Source organism: Dunckerocampus dactyliophorus, chromosome 1 (genome assembly GCF_027744805.1).
Source record: "Dunckerocampus dactyliophorus isolate RoL2022-P2 chromosome 1, RoL_Ddac_1.1, whole genome shotgun sequence".
Lineage (NCBI taxonomy): Eukaryota > Metazoa > Chordata > Actinopteri > Syngnathiformes > Syngnathidae > Dunckerocampus > Dunckerocampus dactyliophorus.
The window spans coordinates 31,492,925-31,508,223 of record NC_072819.1 but is presented as its reverse complement, the minus strand read 5'-3'; the positions used below and the strand labels follow the sequence as shown (position 1 = coordinate 31,508,223).

At 40.8% G+C, this 15,299-nt stretch overlaps 1 protein-coding gene across 1 annotated transcript; it reads right to left on the bottom strand.

Annotated features, from left to right (window-relative positions):
* Positions 1–701: 701 nt before the first annotated feature.
* Positions 702–15,066, bottom strand: smc1a (structural maintenance of chromosomes 1A). The gene is made up of 26 exons (XM_054794956.1): positions 14,663–15,066; positions 14,073–14,261; positions 13,801–13,913; positions 13,443–13,646; positions 12,956–13,194; positions 12,620–12,878; positions 12,319–12,459; positions 12,166–12,248; positions 11,966–12,065; positions 11,772–11,879; positions 11,483–11,668; positions 10,666–10,845; positions 10,369–10,515; positions 10,148–10,285; positions 9,954–10,070; positions 9,771–9,877; positions 9,552–9,693; positions 9,324–9,469; positions 9,097–9,250; positions 8,906–9,013; positions 6,467–6,623; positions 6,237–6,391; positions 6,009–6,160; positions 5,807–5,876; positions 5,600–5,710; positions 702–1,338 (listed from the first exon to the last, which is right to left on the bottom strand). Exons 1-26 carry the CDS (start codon positions 14,769–14,771, stop codon positions 1,258–1,260), a joined length of 3,696 nt encoding a protein of 1,231 aa, XP_054650931.1. The 5' UTR covers positions 14,772–15,066; the 3' UTR covers positions 702–1,257.
* Positions 15,067–15,299: the final 233 nt, after the last annotated feature.

The following is a 15,299-nucleotide window of genomic DNA, read 5'->3' as shown; positions in this document are numbered from 1 at the left end:
TTAAGCAAAATAAAAATATATAGTTTTTCACCTCTTAACCCACGTATCTAGATGTGTGTTAAAATCGTTTACCATAAAGAGATTTCCATCCTACTTATTATAGATAAAAGCTTCTATCAGCGATCAAATATGAGTTAACTGTGGATAAAATGCGGTTAAATATTTTAATCAATCAACAGCTCTAATTGTAAGTAAAAGTAGTACACTGATGCAATTTAACTTCAGTACAAGTGAAATTGCTGGTCCAAAAATGTACGTGTGTGTAAGTAATGATTTTAAAAATTTACTCAAAGGAGGAGAGCACAAAGGAAAAGGTACATGTGTCAAACCAGGTGTTCTTTAATGAAGCAATACCTTTATGGATTAAATCAAGAGTACATATGTTTAAATAGACTTTAAAAAGTACAAATACTGTACACACAAAAAACTAGATCACAAGTTTAACTATTAAATTGGGGAGCTTGTGCGTTTGCCTGCCTTGGATTTTGCTGCCCCCTGCGGGGGTTCGGCCGTGTAAAGTGAGCCTGCCTATAAATAGTCCCGCCTCGCTGAGCACAGTCCGCTTATGGAATGGAATCTACTGCAGTATGCAGGGTGGGTGGCTTGTATTAAACTAAAATTGTCATAAAGCTCTGTACATTAAACAAACACAATCCAATAAAAGGTTGAATTACAAAGTAAACATGAGCGAGGACTTTAAATAATTCAAATTTTATTTATTGAACGCAGAGAAATCGATAAAAGAGCCCAGAGAGGAAAATTCTCTCACTCACATGGAGCTTTTTCCATTTGCCTAATGGACATTGTGAATCCGACTCGGGGGAATATAAACACAGTTGTTACACACTTGTTGTTTTTCTGCTTGTTTTGTGATGACTGTTGGGCTCCATGATGTACCATCAAATACACAGTACTGTCACAAAATGCAAAATATACTTTAGGGCATCACAACACAGACCTTATAGATGTTCTGAACAGGTACAATCATCTAGATGAGTTACATGATGTGTGGGTCTGGTAAAAATGTTGTATTCCTTACTCAATTACACATTCTGGCTGTCACTGTATATAGGACAACCCTGAACTACTAAAAAAAAACAAACTGATTATTTCCTAATATCAAAGCATATCCAAACAACACAAGATTTTTTGTTTTTTGTTTTAAATGAGACCTAAAAGATGCAAGACCTGCAGCTACAGGAGAGAAATTCAGGAATGGACCTTTGATAATGGCTAGTGGTTGTTTGAACGTTCTTCTTATTCGTTGGGATTTGGGTTGGCATCAGGATACTGGGAGAGGTCAAAAGTGAGCACTTTGCTGATGACACAGTCTCCTTGCTGTGGGTGACAAGGAAGGGATGGTCAGACGATCAGACAGGAAAATCAAAGTTGGACTTGATTAAGAAGGGGCGTAATAATCTATTGATGGAGAGACCAGACAATTCTATGGAATCGTTGTCATATCATGAAGAAACCAAACGGGAAAATAGAGTGCACTACTTTTATGCAACCAGCAGAGTTGCTGTTGATTCAGCAGTGATTGTCTTACCATTATCAGGTGGGCGAGTTGGAGGGTGGCAGTTATCAAAAGTAACTGGCGAAAAGTGATTACATTTACATTACATTACATTCAGCTACAGTCACCACCCCAAAGATGTACACCTCAGGCATCCATTTAGTCAAGGAAATGTAGTAAAATATCCATTTTTAGTATGGGTATCGGATATCAGGCCGATACACTCCTGATGAAAATCTTAAGACCAGTTGAAAAATTGCTAGAATTTGCATTTTGCACATTTGGATCTTAATCAGCTACAATATGCAAAACAAGAAGGGGGAGTGAGACAAAAAGCACTTTGAAAAAGTAATTTATTGAAAACAATAATTAAACTGAAATAGGCTGTTTATCAGCTGATCAAAAGTTTAAGACCATCACTCAAACTCTCCTAACCAAAACATAAAATGTTCTCAGTAATGAGTAGTTCCACCGTTCTTGTTAATCACTTCAAAAATTGCTTTGGGCATGCTTGATGCGAGTGTTTCCAGGAGGCTAGTGGGAACATTGCTAAAAGTGGTGAAGATGGCTTCACGAAGGGCATCAACTGTCTGGAACTGATGGCCATTTTTATAAACTTCCTTTGCCATCCATCCCCAAATGTTCTCTATGGGATTTAAATGAGGGGAACATGCAGGATGGTCCAAAAGAGTGATGTTATTCTCCCTGAAGAAGTCCTTGGTCAAGTGAGCATTGTGAACTGCAGCGTTGTCCTGTTGAAAAACCCAGCTGTTACCACACAGACGAGGGCCCTCAGTCATGAGGGATGCCCGCTGCAACATCTGCACGTAAGTAGCCGTTTGACGACCCTGCACCACCTGAAACTCCAGTGTTCCACTGAATGAAAAAGCACCCCAGATCATGATGGACCCCCCTCCACTGTGCCGGGTAGAAAACATCTCAGGTGGGATCTCCTTGTCATGCCAGTAACGTTGGAAGCCATCTGGACCGTCAAGGTTACATTTTTTCTCATCAGAGAATAAAACTTTGCTCCACCTTTCAATGTCCCATATTTGATGCTCCCTAAAGTTTTGCAGTTTTGTGACGTTGAAGGAGACGAGGTCTTTGAATTCCTTTTTTGTTTTTTCAACCATTTTCCTGCAGATGCCGTCTGATGGTTATTGCGCTGCAGTCGGCACCAGTAAGGGCCTTAATTTGGCTGGAAGACCGCCCTGTGTCTTGATGGACAGCCAATCGGATCCTCCGGCTCAGCAAAGGTGTGATTTATCATTATCAACATGGGGGGTTACCATTTGACTTTTTTGTTCCATAATGCTCAGGATCTTTAAAAAAAATGTAGAATGGCTGTCTTACTGCACCCAACCTCAGCAGCAATGGCACGCTGCGAGAGGCCTCGCTTATGCAGCTCCACAGTCTGATCATGTTCAAAAAGAGAAAGCTTCTTAGCTTTAGCCATCAGGAGAGTATGACAGTGTGAATGCCTGACAGAAAATGAACATTTTGAGCAGATTTGGGCTTTAGTAGCCTGTGGTCTTAAACTTTTGATAAACTGATAAACAGCCCATTTCAGTTTAATTGTTGTTTTCAATAAATTACTTTTTCAAAAGGCTTTTTGTCTCACTCCCCCTTCTTGTTTTTGCATATTGTTGCTCTTCTTAAAACCTCATTAAGATCCAAATGTGCAAAATGCAAATTCTAGCAATTTTTCAACTGGTCTTAAGATTTCCATCAGGAGTGTATCAGCAAAAAAAACAAGTATCGGATCATATCGGCCTGCATCTAAAATCTCAGATATTGGTACTCCGATACAATTAGTCGATTCCAGACTGTGTGGCAGCATGTCTATGCAGCAGCGCCTGGTTTGATCCCACGTGATCACAACAGCGTGGGCTAGCATGTTAACAAAGTAGCAAGGAGTAGGAGTCATGCAACTTGCGTCACGCACAGGTTTAACACGACCGAAACTCATTGCGCATTTAAAGCAACATTAGACAGGAAACTCCAATAGGATAGCAAAACGTCATTAGTAAGGCAGTCGAAGTTAACGCGTTAATAACGCAGGACCAGATGACTGTCACAACAAGACCAAAGTTATTACTAAATGAATACAGACCCACCATCCACCAGTACAGGCCTGAAGTTTGTTTTTCAGAGAGGTGATGTGCTCTTTTACACATTTGAAAATACTGTAAGAATGCCACTTTTATAGAATTAGCTTCTTTATTTTATAAAGATAAGATTAATGTCTACACCAACAAACGTAACCGTTGAATCCTATCGTCTATACACTGTATCGAATTGTTGTTTTTAAAATATCTTACCCTGTGTATCTTGACATCTATCATATAGTTTACCACAAAGAGATTTACATCTCTTCTTATTATAGATAAAAAAAATTATCTGCGATTAATTACGAGTGAACTATGGACAAATTTCAATTAATTAAATCTTTTAATCGATTAACAGCCCTAGTCATTAGCTATAAGAGAAAAGAGCCACACCCTGTCTGTGGTGAGTAATGTCAGATTTATAGGCTGAATTGATTATGCCTAGCTGCCACTACATTGTGGATAGAACTATACCTCAGATGCATTAGTAAGTAAATGGGTCAGTTTTTCTTATACCTACTGTTGTATTGTTCTCTATTTGAGTAATATCACGTGATCAAGCCTTTTCTACCATTCCTTTTCTACCATGTATGATTCATGCTGATATCAAATTGAAATCGGCCGATATTCAAGGCTGCAATATCGGTATCGTATCAGAAGTGAAAAAAGTTGTATTGGGACACACCTAACTCTTAGTATGGATACATTTTGTGTATAGCTTTGGTATGGCTCCAGGACAAATTGATTAACTTTTGCATGCAGAACACACGGGACCACAACAGCAGCATGTGCTGGCGTGTTTAGCAAGGAGCAGGAGTGATGTCAACCGTGTGGCTGTATTTTTTTGTTAAAAGTCCAGGAAAGAGGCTGCATATGAGTGCAACACTTGTCATGCACGAGTTTCGCATGGTGACACAGAACTGGGGAAGTGTAATACGATCAACCTCATCACGCATTTGAAGAAGGGTTTTCACAAGACCGCAGTTTCCTGAAACATCCACCGCTGTTTGAAACATTTGCAAAGCATGAGCAACACCCACGGGACGGCAAAAAGTTGTTGGCTTCACTGAGCACTTCAAGCCTTGCTAAATTATGTCTATTGTGGATAAACCTATACACCTGATGCATTAAAGAGCAAATTGGTCAGTTTTTCCTCATACCTACTGTTGCTGACTACTATTCTGTTTGAGAAATATCACTTGATCAAGCCTTTTCTTACATCCACGCTACTAAACAAGTGATCAAAGTATGTACGGTCATAGCTTGCAATATCGCGGTTCGATTATCGCTCCCTAAATAAATGATCGCTCTTTTGTAGTAGACTATGGTCTATTATCAGTCATATTGACATTCACATACAAGTGATATGTAGTATTCTGGTCACTAGGCGGGAGTAATAATACAAAACATTGATGAGACATTACCTTACATCACATTACCTTAAAACTGCATGAAGTCTGCCATGGCAAGTCCAACATGATAGTGAAAAAAAGTTCTCCTTCCATTCCGTGTGGAAGTGGTACGTTTTTGGCTTCTTAGCTTTAGAAGAAATAAATTTGAGGCAAACTGCTTAGCTCGTTAGCTAGTTAGTCCCTGCAGCAAGGGTTGTGCAATGGGATGTAAACAATAAATAATAGAAGTATAAAGGTGACTATAGGCGTGTTATTTAATGTTTAGAGGGCTCTAACAATGTTAAAAACTGTATTTAGAAAGTCCAAAACAGTTTTTTATATAGCGGAAATTCATTTATCACGATCGGGTCTGGAACCAATTTACCCTTAAATGAGGGACGACTGTATGATTCATGCTGATGCCGGATTGATATCGGTATCGGCCAATATTCAAGGCTGCGATATTGGAACTGTATCGGAAGTGAAAACGTATCGGGACACCCCTAATTCAAATAAGTTGAATTTGTGTAAGTGAGTTCACTTCACTTTGGATAAGGATAGAAGGGTAAAAGTGAGACACGCACCTCCGGATAAACACCAATGAGTGAGTCTGCCTTGGTGTAGAACTCCTCCTTCAGGGAGATGACGATGGCCTGAAAGTTCTGCACTGACTGGTCTTTGATATAATTGGCCACCTTGGAAGGGAAGAGGAAGATTGGATTTTGCAATGTGTGCTCCCGGAAGAAATGGATAACAAAGAGGGAGTGTCTAACACTCATATGGGGACAGACCTTGCCGATGTTTGTGTTGTCAAGCGCAGCATCAATCTCGTCAAGGACAAAGAAGGGGGCAGGTTTGTAGCTGAGCAGAGTAGATGTGTAAAGTAGTAGTAAGTAAAAACTAAAGTATTTCACATCTTGTTTCATACATACATTTCCCCACTGTGGGATAAACAAAGTTGATCTTATCTTCCACATCATTGCTCTGTTTCACCTGTGAATAGCAAAGAGCAGAGCCAAGGCTGCCACAGTCTTCTCTCCTCCAGACAAGTTGTCCATTGGTCGAAACCTCTTTCCTGGAGCCACGCAGTTGTAGTTAATGCCGTCCAAGTAGGGCTCCTCTGGGTTTTCTGGACCCAGGAAAGCCTAGGAAAATACACATTTATTGTTGTTTGGGATGAAAAACTCAAATTCCCTCAAAGTGAAGCTCATCGAGACATACCTGGGCACTGCTGTTACGTGAAAGGGCCTTGTAGATCTCATCAATGTTTGTGGCCACAGACTCAAAGCAGGTATTGAAGCGATCAAAACGTTCCTTCTTTATCTGCTCGAAGGCTTGTTTGGCCTTCTTGGCCCTCTTGCGAGCAGCTTCAAACTCTGAGGGGGACAAAGACTGAGATTCACATCGCCACTTCCTCTCGTTAAGTCGGCCTTCGCTCTGCCACAACTCACCGTCACTGGTTTCTTGGAACTTGTCCCTGACGCTCTCCAGCTTCTCCATAGCCTTCATGTTGGGGGCGCTGATTCTCTGCAGGATGCTCTGCTGCTCGTTAAGACGCTGCTGCAGTGTGTTTGTCTCAGCTTTGATCTCCTCCTCTGACAAGGCATCCTGCAGGAAACAAGACTAACTCTTAATTCTTACACCTTTTCTGAGGTCAAAATCAACCAAGCTCAGGATGCGGTTGATTACATATTTACTACTTGCTCAACAATACATGTATCGATACAGTGTGGTCAATTTAACATGAAGTCCAAGCGAAATCCCCGCAGGTGGGAAGCAATTAGTGGCAGCGTCTCCAGCAGCATGCAGAACTGCATTGTTCATCTTTATTATCCAAATTACATATGAAAATATCTCAGCTGTAAGATGCAAATGCATACAATAAAAGTCCTTGTTGCATTTGTAGTGGCTAGTTCCTGTGCAATCTTTTCTACATGTGTATTTACATAACTACATTATCAACATAAATGATTATTAGTCAAACCTCCAACTGACATTGTTATTTTAACCTTTATAATTTTTAAATAAAAAAAGTCTGTTAGTCCAGTCCTATATTTTGTCATTGTAGTTTTCTTAAAAGTACAGTGTTCCCTCGCTCTACAGCGGTTCACCTTTCACGAATTCACTGTTTTGCGGAATTTTTAAAGTTTTTATTACAGCATATGAACGCTGTTAAAGGCTGAGAAATTGCATTGTGGGAAGTTAAGTCTCTCTCTTTCCTTTCTCAGCTGTCTGCACCATTGTTTTCTGCGTCCTGATTGGCTGTAGACCACAGTCAATTAATCTCCTTCGTGCCAGCCTGCTTTGTCTCCTGTGTCATCACTAGCTTGCTTGCTAGCTTGTAAATGAATCTTCGGTTTGAAGGAGGAGGACTGCAGCAATATGTTTTAATAAGGATACAAAAACGCTACAGTACAGCGGAACGGCACCAGGACGAAAAGACACGCTCACAGGAGTGAAATACGCAAGAGTGACTTAATTTCTTGTGTTCGACCTGTAGGTTGATCATTAAAATTCAAATGAAGGTCTAAACTAGGGATGTCCCTATCCGGTCATCGGGATCGGCTGCCGAGCTGCTGTATTTGTGAAGATCGGATAATATCGGCTTCCGCCACGTAGATCGGGCCGATCCTGTTGCCGTATCACGTTAGTAACTCTGAGCCACACTCCAACATGGTAGGTGCAGTCATATTCTAAATCACACCACAAATTGATCTATAACCATGTCAAATGATTAGTCCTATCCTAAAAGTATTTTGCATGCCCATTTTTTCCAATTTTATCTTTTTTTGGATGGACTTTTATTGGATGAGGGACCTGACTCACAGAGGTTTGTTATAAAAGCCAAACAATATTGTTGGTCATGCTGTGTAATAAAATAAATTCAGCAATACTTTCGTTGCATTATTTTTGTAACAAAATCTCACTATTACTGAAAAAACAAACAAACAAAAAAATAATCAGTACCGGATCGCATCGGCAAGACTATAAAAAACGGTTCAGAAGCCAAAAAATGTGGATCAGGACATCCCTAGCTTGAACTTTTTTGAGAGTGTTTAAACAAGAGAGACGTGAGAAAATGTTATTGCCTGTCTGAGAAAAGCGTATAAAGTGTATGCTGAGGGGTTTTACAGCCCTAAAACATATATACTAATTGTAAACAAATTAAGTTGGCTACTTAGCGGACTTCACTTGTTGCGGGTTATTTTGGGAGCCTATCCCCCGCAATAATTGAGGGAACACTGTAATGTTAAAATCATTTATGTACACTTATCAATTATGTACACTTGTCTTTATTGCTATATTGAATTAAATAGTGAATATTTTGAGGGTTTTTTTTATTATTATTTTTACAAGGTGCTGTTTTTGCTTCATATGATTCTACCTTCTAAGTATGCACAGCAGACAAAGAGGTAGGTAGAAAAACTGTTGAAATAAATGTTGGTAATTTCAAGAAAATAAAGTTTAAAAGGCCTGACAATTTCTTGTTTTTTTTTTTTTTTTAATTAACCCACTAAAGTTACACTGAAAGTATTGAATCGAACCAAACTGTGAATGTTCTGTATCTTTGCACCCTAATATTTATAAAACAGTACCACCAGTCAAAGGTTTGAACACACCTTCTAATTCAATGGCATAATATAATATCAACCTACTCACTGGTATCTAATCCTATATAATCTAATCTATGATTATTTGATTTCATCACAAAAAAGAGAAGCTATGATAACAAAAGATGTGTGAATAAATATGGTCATAAATCAAATTTTCTTGGTCCATATTTATGCCCTTACATTGTATTTGTAAGATTTATTTTAAATTGTTCAAAAACAGTATAATATTTGATATTTAAGACAGTAAAACGAGAGGTGAGGTGAGATGTGTGTTACCTTGAGGTCTTCAGACAGGTTGCTGTAGTCAATCTCAATGAGCGCCTCTTTAGCCAGAACACTGCTAGATGTCCTCTGGCTGCTGGAATCATCTGTCTGAGAGGTCCCCTGAACAGACAAACAAGAGGATGTTGTCATTTTTTGTGTTTATCCCAAAAGTAGGCATCACATGTGAGGTTGCTTTCATGTACCTCCCCCTGGCTGATATCGTCCATTGTCCCTGAGCGAAGAGGCAACCTGATATCCTGCATTTTGCAGGCCTGCAGCAGGTTGTGACGATCGCTGCGCTTCTGCTCTAGTTTGGTCTCAATAGCCGTCACTTCCTTTTGGAGCTGTGTCAACTCCCTGGAGAGCAACACAATGATCCTTGTAGCACACACATACAAGAAAGTGACATCTCACTACTGCAGACGCTCACTTGTTGGCACCGCCCAGTTTTTTGCGGATCTCCTCCATGTCGTGATTCTTGTCATTGACTTCAGATTTCTTGGTGAGGTGCTGGTTCTTCAGGTCTTGTAGCTGAGCCATTGTCTCGTCAATGATCTTCATGTGTCTGTGCTCCTCCTGAGGAGAGCAAAACCAGATAAAATTTGAGCACGGACTGATATTAGCTTGTGGGCAAAATGAATGATGTTGTCATCCATACCTTCTTAAGGCGTTCAATTTCAGCCTCATCCTTCTTTACAGTCTGCTCCCACATCATGACCTTCTCCTGGTCCTCCTTGAGTTGGTTCTTCTCATAGTCCACCTGGATTCCCAGGCGGGTCTTCTGGGTCTCAAATTCCAGACTGAGACAAAATCCCATGTAAAATTAGACTTCACAGAAAAGATTCACAAATAATGACAAGAAAACAAATTAACTCACCGCTTTTTGGCGATCTCATTCTGCCTTTTGACCTTCTCTTCCTCAAACTCCCTGATGTTCCTCACTCCAATCTCCTTGCAGAACTCCACAAACACTTCATCCTCCACCTGAATGGCATTGACAATGGTTACTGCACTGGCACAAATTTATCAGCACAGACATCATCCGATGAGTCAAACTCACCAGGTTCATGCGGTCTCTGAGGTCAGTGATTTCCCTCTCGCGGGACTGGATGATCCTCTTGATGTCGTTGATGCGAGGACCAAAGTTTGCCAACTCGCTCTCCAGCTTAGACTTCTCCTGCAAGGTGTGAAATGAGTTTTGAGACAAGACTGCTAAAGAGGAGGCAAAGGGAGTAGATGTAAAACAAGCTTTACCTGCATGTTGAGTGAGAGATGACGTGTTTTGGTCTGCTCCAGGTCACTCTGTGAATACTTAAGTCTCATCTGCAGGCCATGGGCCTGTGACTGCACTTGACGCAACTCAGCCTCCTTCCTCTTAGCCTTCATTTGCTCCTACAAATTTAAACATTGGGTATTAGATATGGTTAGTATCAACAATGAAACCATTGTTTTAAAGAGAGAGCATCCAAAATTACTTTAAGCTCATCAGTGAGTTTCTCTTTCTTCTCCTTTAGTTTGTCCACCGCTTTCTCATCCCAGCGTCTGGCCTTGGCCTTCAGGTCGCTGGCTCCTCCAGAAATGACTCCAGATTTTTGGAAAAGTGTTCCATCCAGGGCAACAGTCTAGATGTAGGCAGACAGAGGTTAGCAAGAAAATCACATCAGCACACCATATTAAAATCAAAATTTGTGAAATAAAGCTTGTAATGGATCTCATGACATGCAGGTGTACCTAAGGTCTAGGAGTGTAGAATATACTAACGTGGGTAGTACCTTGTGCCTGTACGGGCCTCCAAAAGCAATCCTCCTTGCATCCTCCACATTCTCACACACCAAAGCATTGCCGCATGCATACTGCAGAGCTTTCTTAATGTGTGGAGGTTCGTAGCGGATCACGTCGATCACCAGCTTGGCACCTCGCAGTTCTCGAAGCTTTTCGTCTGTTGGCTTCACCTATGATGAAAGGCAAGGAAACACTGCTAAAACACAGTTATGGGAAAAAATATATTGATCTGCTATAAGGGGATAAAAAAAACTGACATCTTTTAAAAAACTAATATATACATTAGAAGATTTAACATAATCACACGCTGACAAACGACAGATTGTAAGCACATTGAGTTGATGTGCGCATATGTGCTTCGGCACAAATGACAGCAAAGCATTGCTGAGTGAGGGCCAGCAACGCCATTGGAGGGACTGTTAATTGCAATATTTTAATATTTTGGCCAGCGTAGTATTGTTGCCAAATGAAGTCTCTTAACCGTATGTGAAAAATATGTTGTCCATTATATAGAAAACCTTGTATGTCCACATTTTTTTTTTTTTTTTACATATTTTACAATATATACATAATATTACATAATATTCTGTGGTCGGCAGCCACACCCTAGCGGATATCTCTACCTCTCTACTCTGCTTTTTTGTTATTATTCTCATGAGAAGGATGATGAGAGGGAGTTATCACTGCATTATTAAACATGGACATCACATAAACAGCTACACTAAAGTCAAAAATACACACATGTGCAAACTATCAAAATACTGTTGACATGCAATTAATTTATGTGTTTTTTGGGGTTTTTTTTACCTCCAGGTAGTCAAGAGGAAGGAAGGTCTCTGGTTCTCCTCTCTGCTCCTTGATATACTGAATACAGTCCCTGCCTGTCTTCTCTGAGTCAACAATGATGGCATCCATGTTCTTGCCCAGCACTTTGGTCACAGCGATCTGATATTTCTTCTGAGTTGGTTGGCACAAGTCAATCAAACGGCCATACTGCAGAAGAAAAAAAACGTCTTCAACACTAGTCAAGTAAAATCTGACAAAGATGCCTTTGCAAACAAAAGGATGGAAAGGAATGATGTAACATCAACCTCACCACAGAGCCTGGGTAGAGCCGTTTGATGCTCTCCATGATCTCAGCCTTGCGTTGCTGTCGACTGTTCTCCTGCCTGTCGATCCTGGCGTCGCCCAGTTGCTCCATGACCTTAAAGAGAAACACAAGATTGTGTGAGACTTATAATTTGTTTTTTTAAATGCTAAGATGTTTGTCAATGTGCGTAGTCTATATACTTGGTTCAGCTCCATGTTGATCTCATCAATCCTCCTCTTGGCCATTTCTACCTCCTCAGTCAGCTCCTCCTCCATACGCTTCTGCTCATCCAGAGACTGCCTAAGGAGCACAGGGAACACTGTGGATAAGCAGCAAAAGAGACAAAACACCTACCTCAAAATTTAACTGCAGAGTTACAGTGCAGTGTCATAAAGCAGACCTGCTGGTGGTGATATAATCTTCCAACTTCTCAATGCGCTTCTGGTTCTCTTCAATTTCACGAATTTTCTGTTTGATTTTGGCCTGCAGGAAAAAATAACATTCATTGTTGTATGCATTCTTTTTTTTAATCTGCTACAATTGTCAATTTTACCTCTGTCTCTACTTTCTTCCTTTCCTCCAAGTCAAGGCGGTCTTGATCAGCTTTTTGGTCACGGTTGAACTTCTCCAGCTCCTGCGCCAAAGTGGCTGCACGTTTACTGGCCTCCTCCTTCAGACGATGGTACTGCTTCACCTACAAAAGGACACCCACAGGTTATTTCAGGTCTCATAAAAACATATGATATTCATAATACATTTCCTAAAAAAGTGTGTTTCGTCACTGATATATTTATTTTTTTACATTTTACAGCAATATTATTAATGTACTAATTATGAATACACTTCTGTGGTACCTGGTTCTCCTCCAGGGTGAGGTCCTGGCCCTGGCTCTGTGCCTCCTCCTCCATGCGCTCCTCAAAGTCTTGCTTGGCAAGCTCCACCGCTCTCATCTCTTTGTCCAGCTCGTCCATGTCTGCCTTGCGCTTCTTGTACATCTTCTGGGCGTTCTGCAACGACTTCCGAGCTGCCTCGAGCTTCTTGATCTTGTGTGAAGTGTTCTCTTTGGCCTTGATGTACTGTGGTCTCTTCTGGTTAAGCTCTGAGTCTTTTTCTCTGGGGGCAAAAGGCACATTTGCATAGGATGTGTTTGAAACTCAATTGAAACACGCACTGAGACTGTAACGACTCACTTAATCTCTTTCTCAATTGTCTGCTGCTCCCTCATGAGCCTGCCTAGCTCCTTCTTCTTGTCTTTCAGCTCCTCCTCCACATGGTCCATCTTCTTGCGGTCCTTGTCAATCTCCTTGTTGCGCTGGCCAAGCTCTTTATTCAGCTTCTCAATCTCTGTCTCATTGTGGTAGAGCTTGAACAGCTGCAACTGAACGCTGGCTCTTGCTACTTCATCCTTCAGTCGCTGGTAGCGCTCAGCCTGGACGAAAGATGGCACATGGGAAATACAGGCGGTGAGCACATTCACATTCACAGCTAAGAAAGGTTTGGCTTTGATGGGCAGAAATTAGTGCAGTCAAAGTCCATGGGGGGAAATAAGCAAAACCCTATTCAAGTCTTAATGCAAATCTTAAAAAACCCTTTCTTCTGTTAGGATGTTACACTTCAAAACCCAGTTGTCCAAATACGAACACAACTGCAAACAGACCATCTACTTAAAAGACACACCTCCTCTTTTTCCTGTTTGGCCTCTTTGCGCTCGGCTGCAATGTTCTTCTTGCGATGGTAGTTGAACTGCGTGTCCTCCTCTGCTTTCACCATCTCCTTCTTCCTCCGGTCATACTCCTGCGCCAACTCCCCAGAACGTGAGATCTCCTCAAACAGAGCTGTACGTTCCTTTGGGTTCTTCATAGCGATAGACTCCACGGCTCCCTACAAAAACAATGAGGAGAAGAATAAATGCAATGTATTTCACTCCAATATATATATATATTTTTTTTTAGAAATTTGGCTAACCATCAAATACAAGGTATTCCAGAGCACTGAAAGGATGCTAACACAACATTGGTTACATGTTCAGGCTCACCTGGAAAACCAAAAAGTTTCGAGCCTTGATAAGAATACCAAGTTTTTCCAACTCCTCGCTGTACTCCGGCAAGCCCACAACTTTGTTGTTGATGCGGTATTCAGAGGAGGATCCTGATGCACAATTTAGCAGAAGGTTAAAGTTCAGGGTCATTACATTTAAGAAGCCTGAAAGTGTTCACTAATACCAGAATCTAATGCTAGAACTTCAAAAGGTCACAGAGAAAGAATGACGTGCTTCGACAATGGTAGTCAAGGGATGTTCCTTCATACCAATAATCATCCTGGTGAAGGAGCGCTCCTCTCCTGTATCCTCCTGGTAAACCATACTGACAAAAGCTCTGTTGGCAGCTGGCTTCCCAACAGGTGCACCATGGATCAGATCCTTCAGAGTTTTCACACGCAAGTTACTAGTCTTCTCTGCTAGCACAAAGCTGATAGCATCCATAAGGTTGGACTTTCCTGCAGTGACATTGAGATTTATTAGTGTGCTTGTAGATGATACTTCAATGTACAAAACCAAATGTAAGATAATGGACATAAATGCTCACTTATCTATGAACATGTGCAAGACATATACAGACACAATTATGTATATTTGCACAAGCTAAAGAAAAGTACAAAAGAGCTATACTGTGCTGTAGATGTGTCGGCGTATCTTAAAAAAGGGACCAACGAATTACGCAAGAAACATCCAATGCATATCGTTTAGATGCCTACTGTATATTATATGCAATATAAACAAGTGCTAACAACAGTGCCATGCCTATTTTGCAGTTTAGCCAGAACAACGAGAGTAATGGAGAAGTCACTAGCCAGACTTCTGCAGTAGCAACACGTTAGCTATCACAACCATAACATACCAGATCCATTTGGTCCAATGATCGCCGTGAACTTGTGAAATGGTCCAATTATCTGCCGTCCTTTGTATGACTTGAAGTTTTCGATCTCTATGAGTTTTAAGTACCCCATTGTAGTAGTATTTCAGTTCAAAGTTCTGCCGCTCAAGTAAAAAAAAAAAAGAAGCTAACCACTAGTGCTATCTTATGCTAACAACAGATGTCCACCGGGCGAGCTCTTAAAAGAAAGGGATGCGCATAAATGAATAGACCTCTCTTCTCAGTGCTATCCCTGACAATTCGACCATCACATCGCAGCATGCATCTTGTGGCTAATCATTGCAATTGCTCCATAAACGTAACTACTCGGTTGGGATGGAGCTGTGATAACAATGCGCCATTTTACAATCCAACAGGAAGAGCTTTGAGCGCCAGAGACGTAACTTCGTAGCATCTCGCGAGATCAAAGTTGGCGGTGGGGTGTGGGCACTGGGTATCGTTCACTGATCAGTGAATTTTTTACGACAGCGCTTCTGCGACGTAGTTATTACGACGTCGTTATTATTTTTAAATGTATGAACATACATGGTAAATATCCATACTTCATATATGTAATATATTGGGGTGTTATTTTATTCGTGACTCTCATTAAAATACGTAG

Bases quoted from the DNA above. Each gene is read 5' to 3' on its own strand.
- smc1a (XM_054794956.1), bottom strand. From the start codon at position 14,771: ATGGGGTACTTAAAACTCATAGAGATCGAAAACTTCAAGTCATACAAA. The intron at 12,066-12,165 runs GTCTGCTTTATG...TGTGCTCCTTAG, and splicing joins GATTATATCACCACCAGCAG to GCAGTCTCTGGATGAGCAGA. The intron at 5,877-6,008 runs GTGAAACAGAGC...TACTCTGCTCAG, and splicing joins CTGCTCTTTGCTATTCACAG to CTACAAACCTGCCCCCTTCT.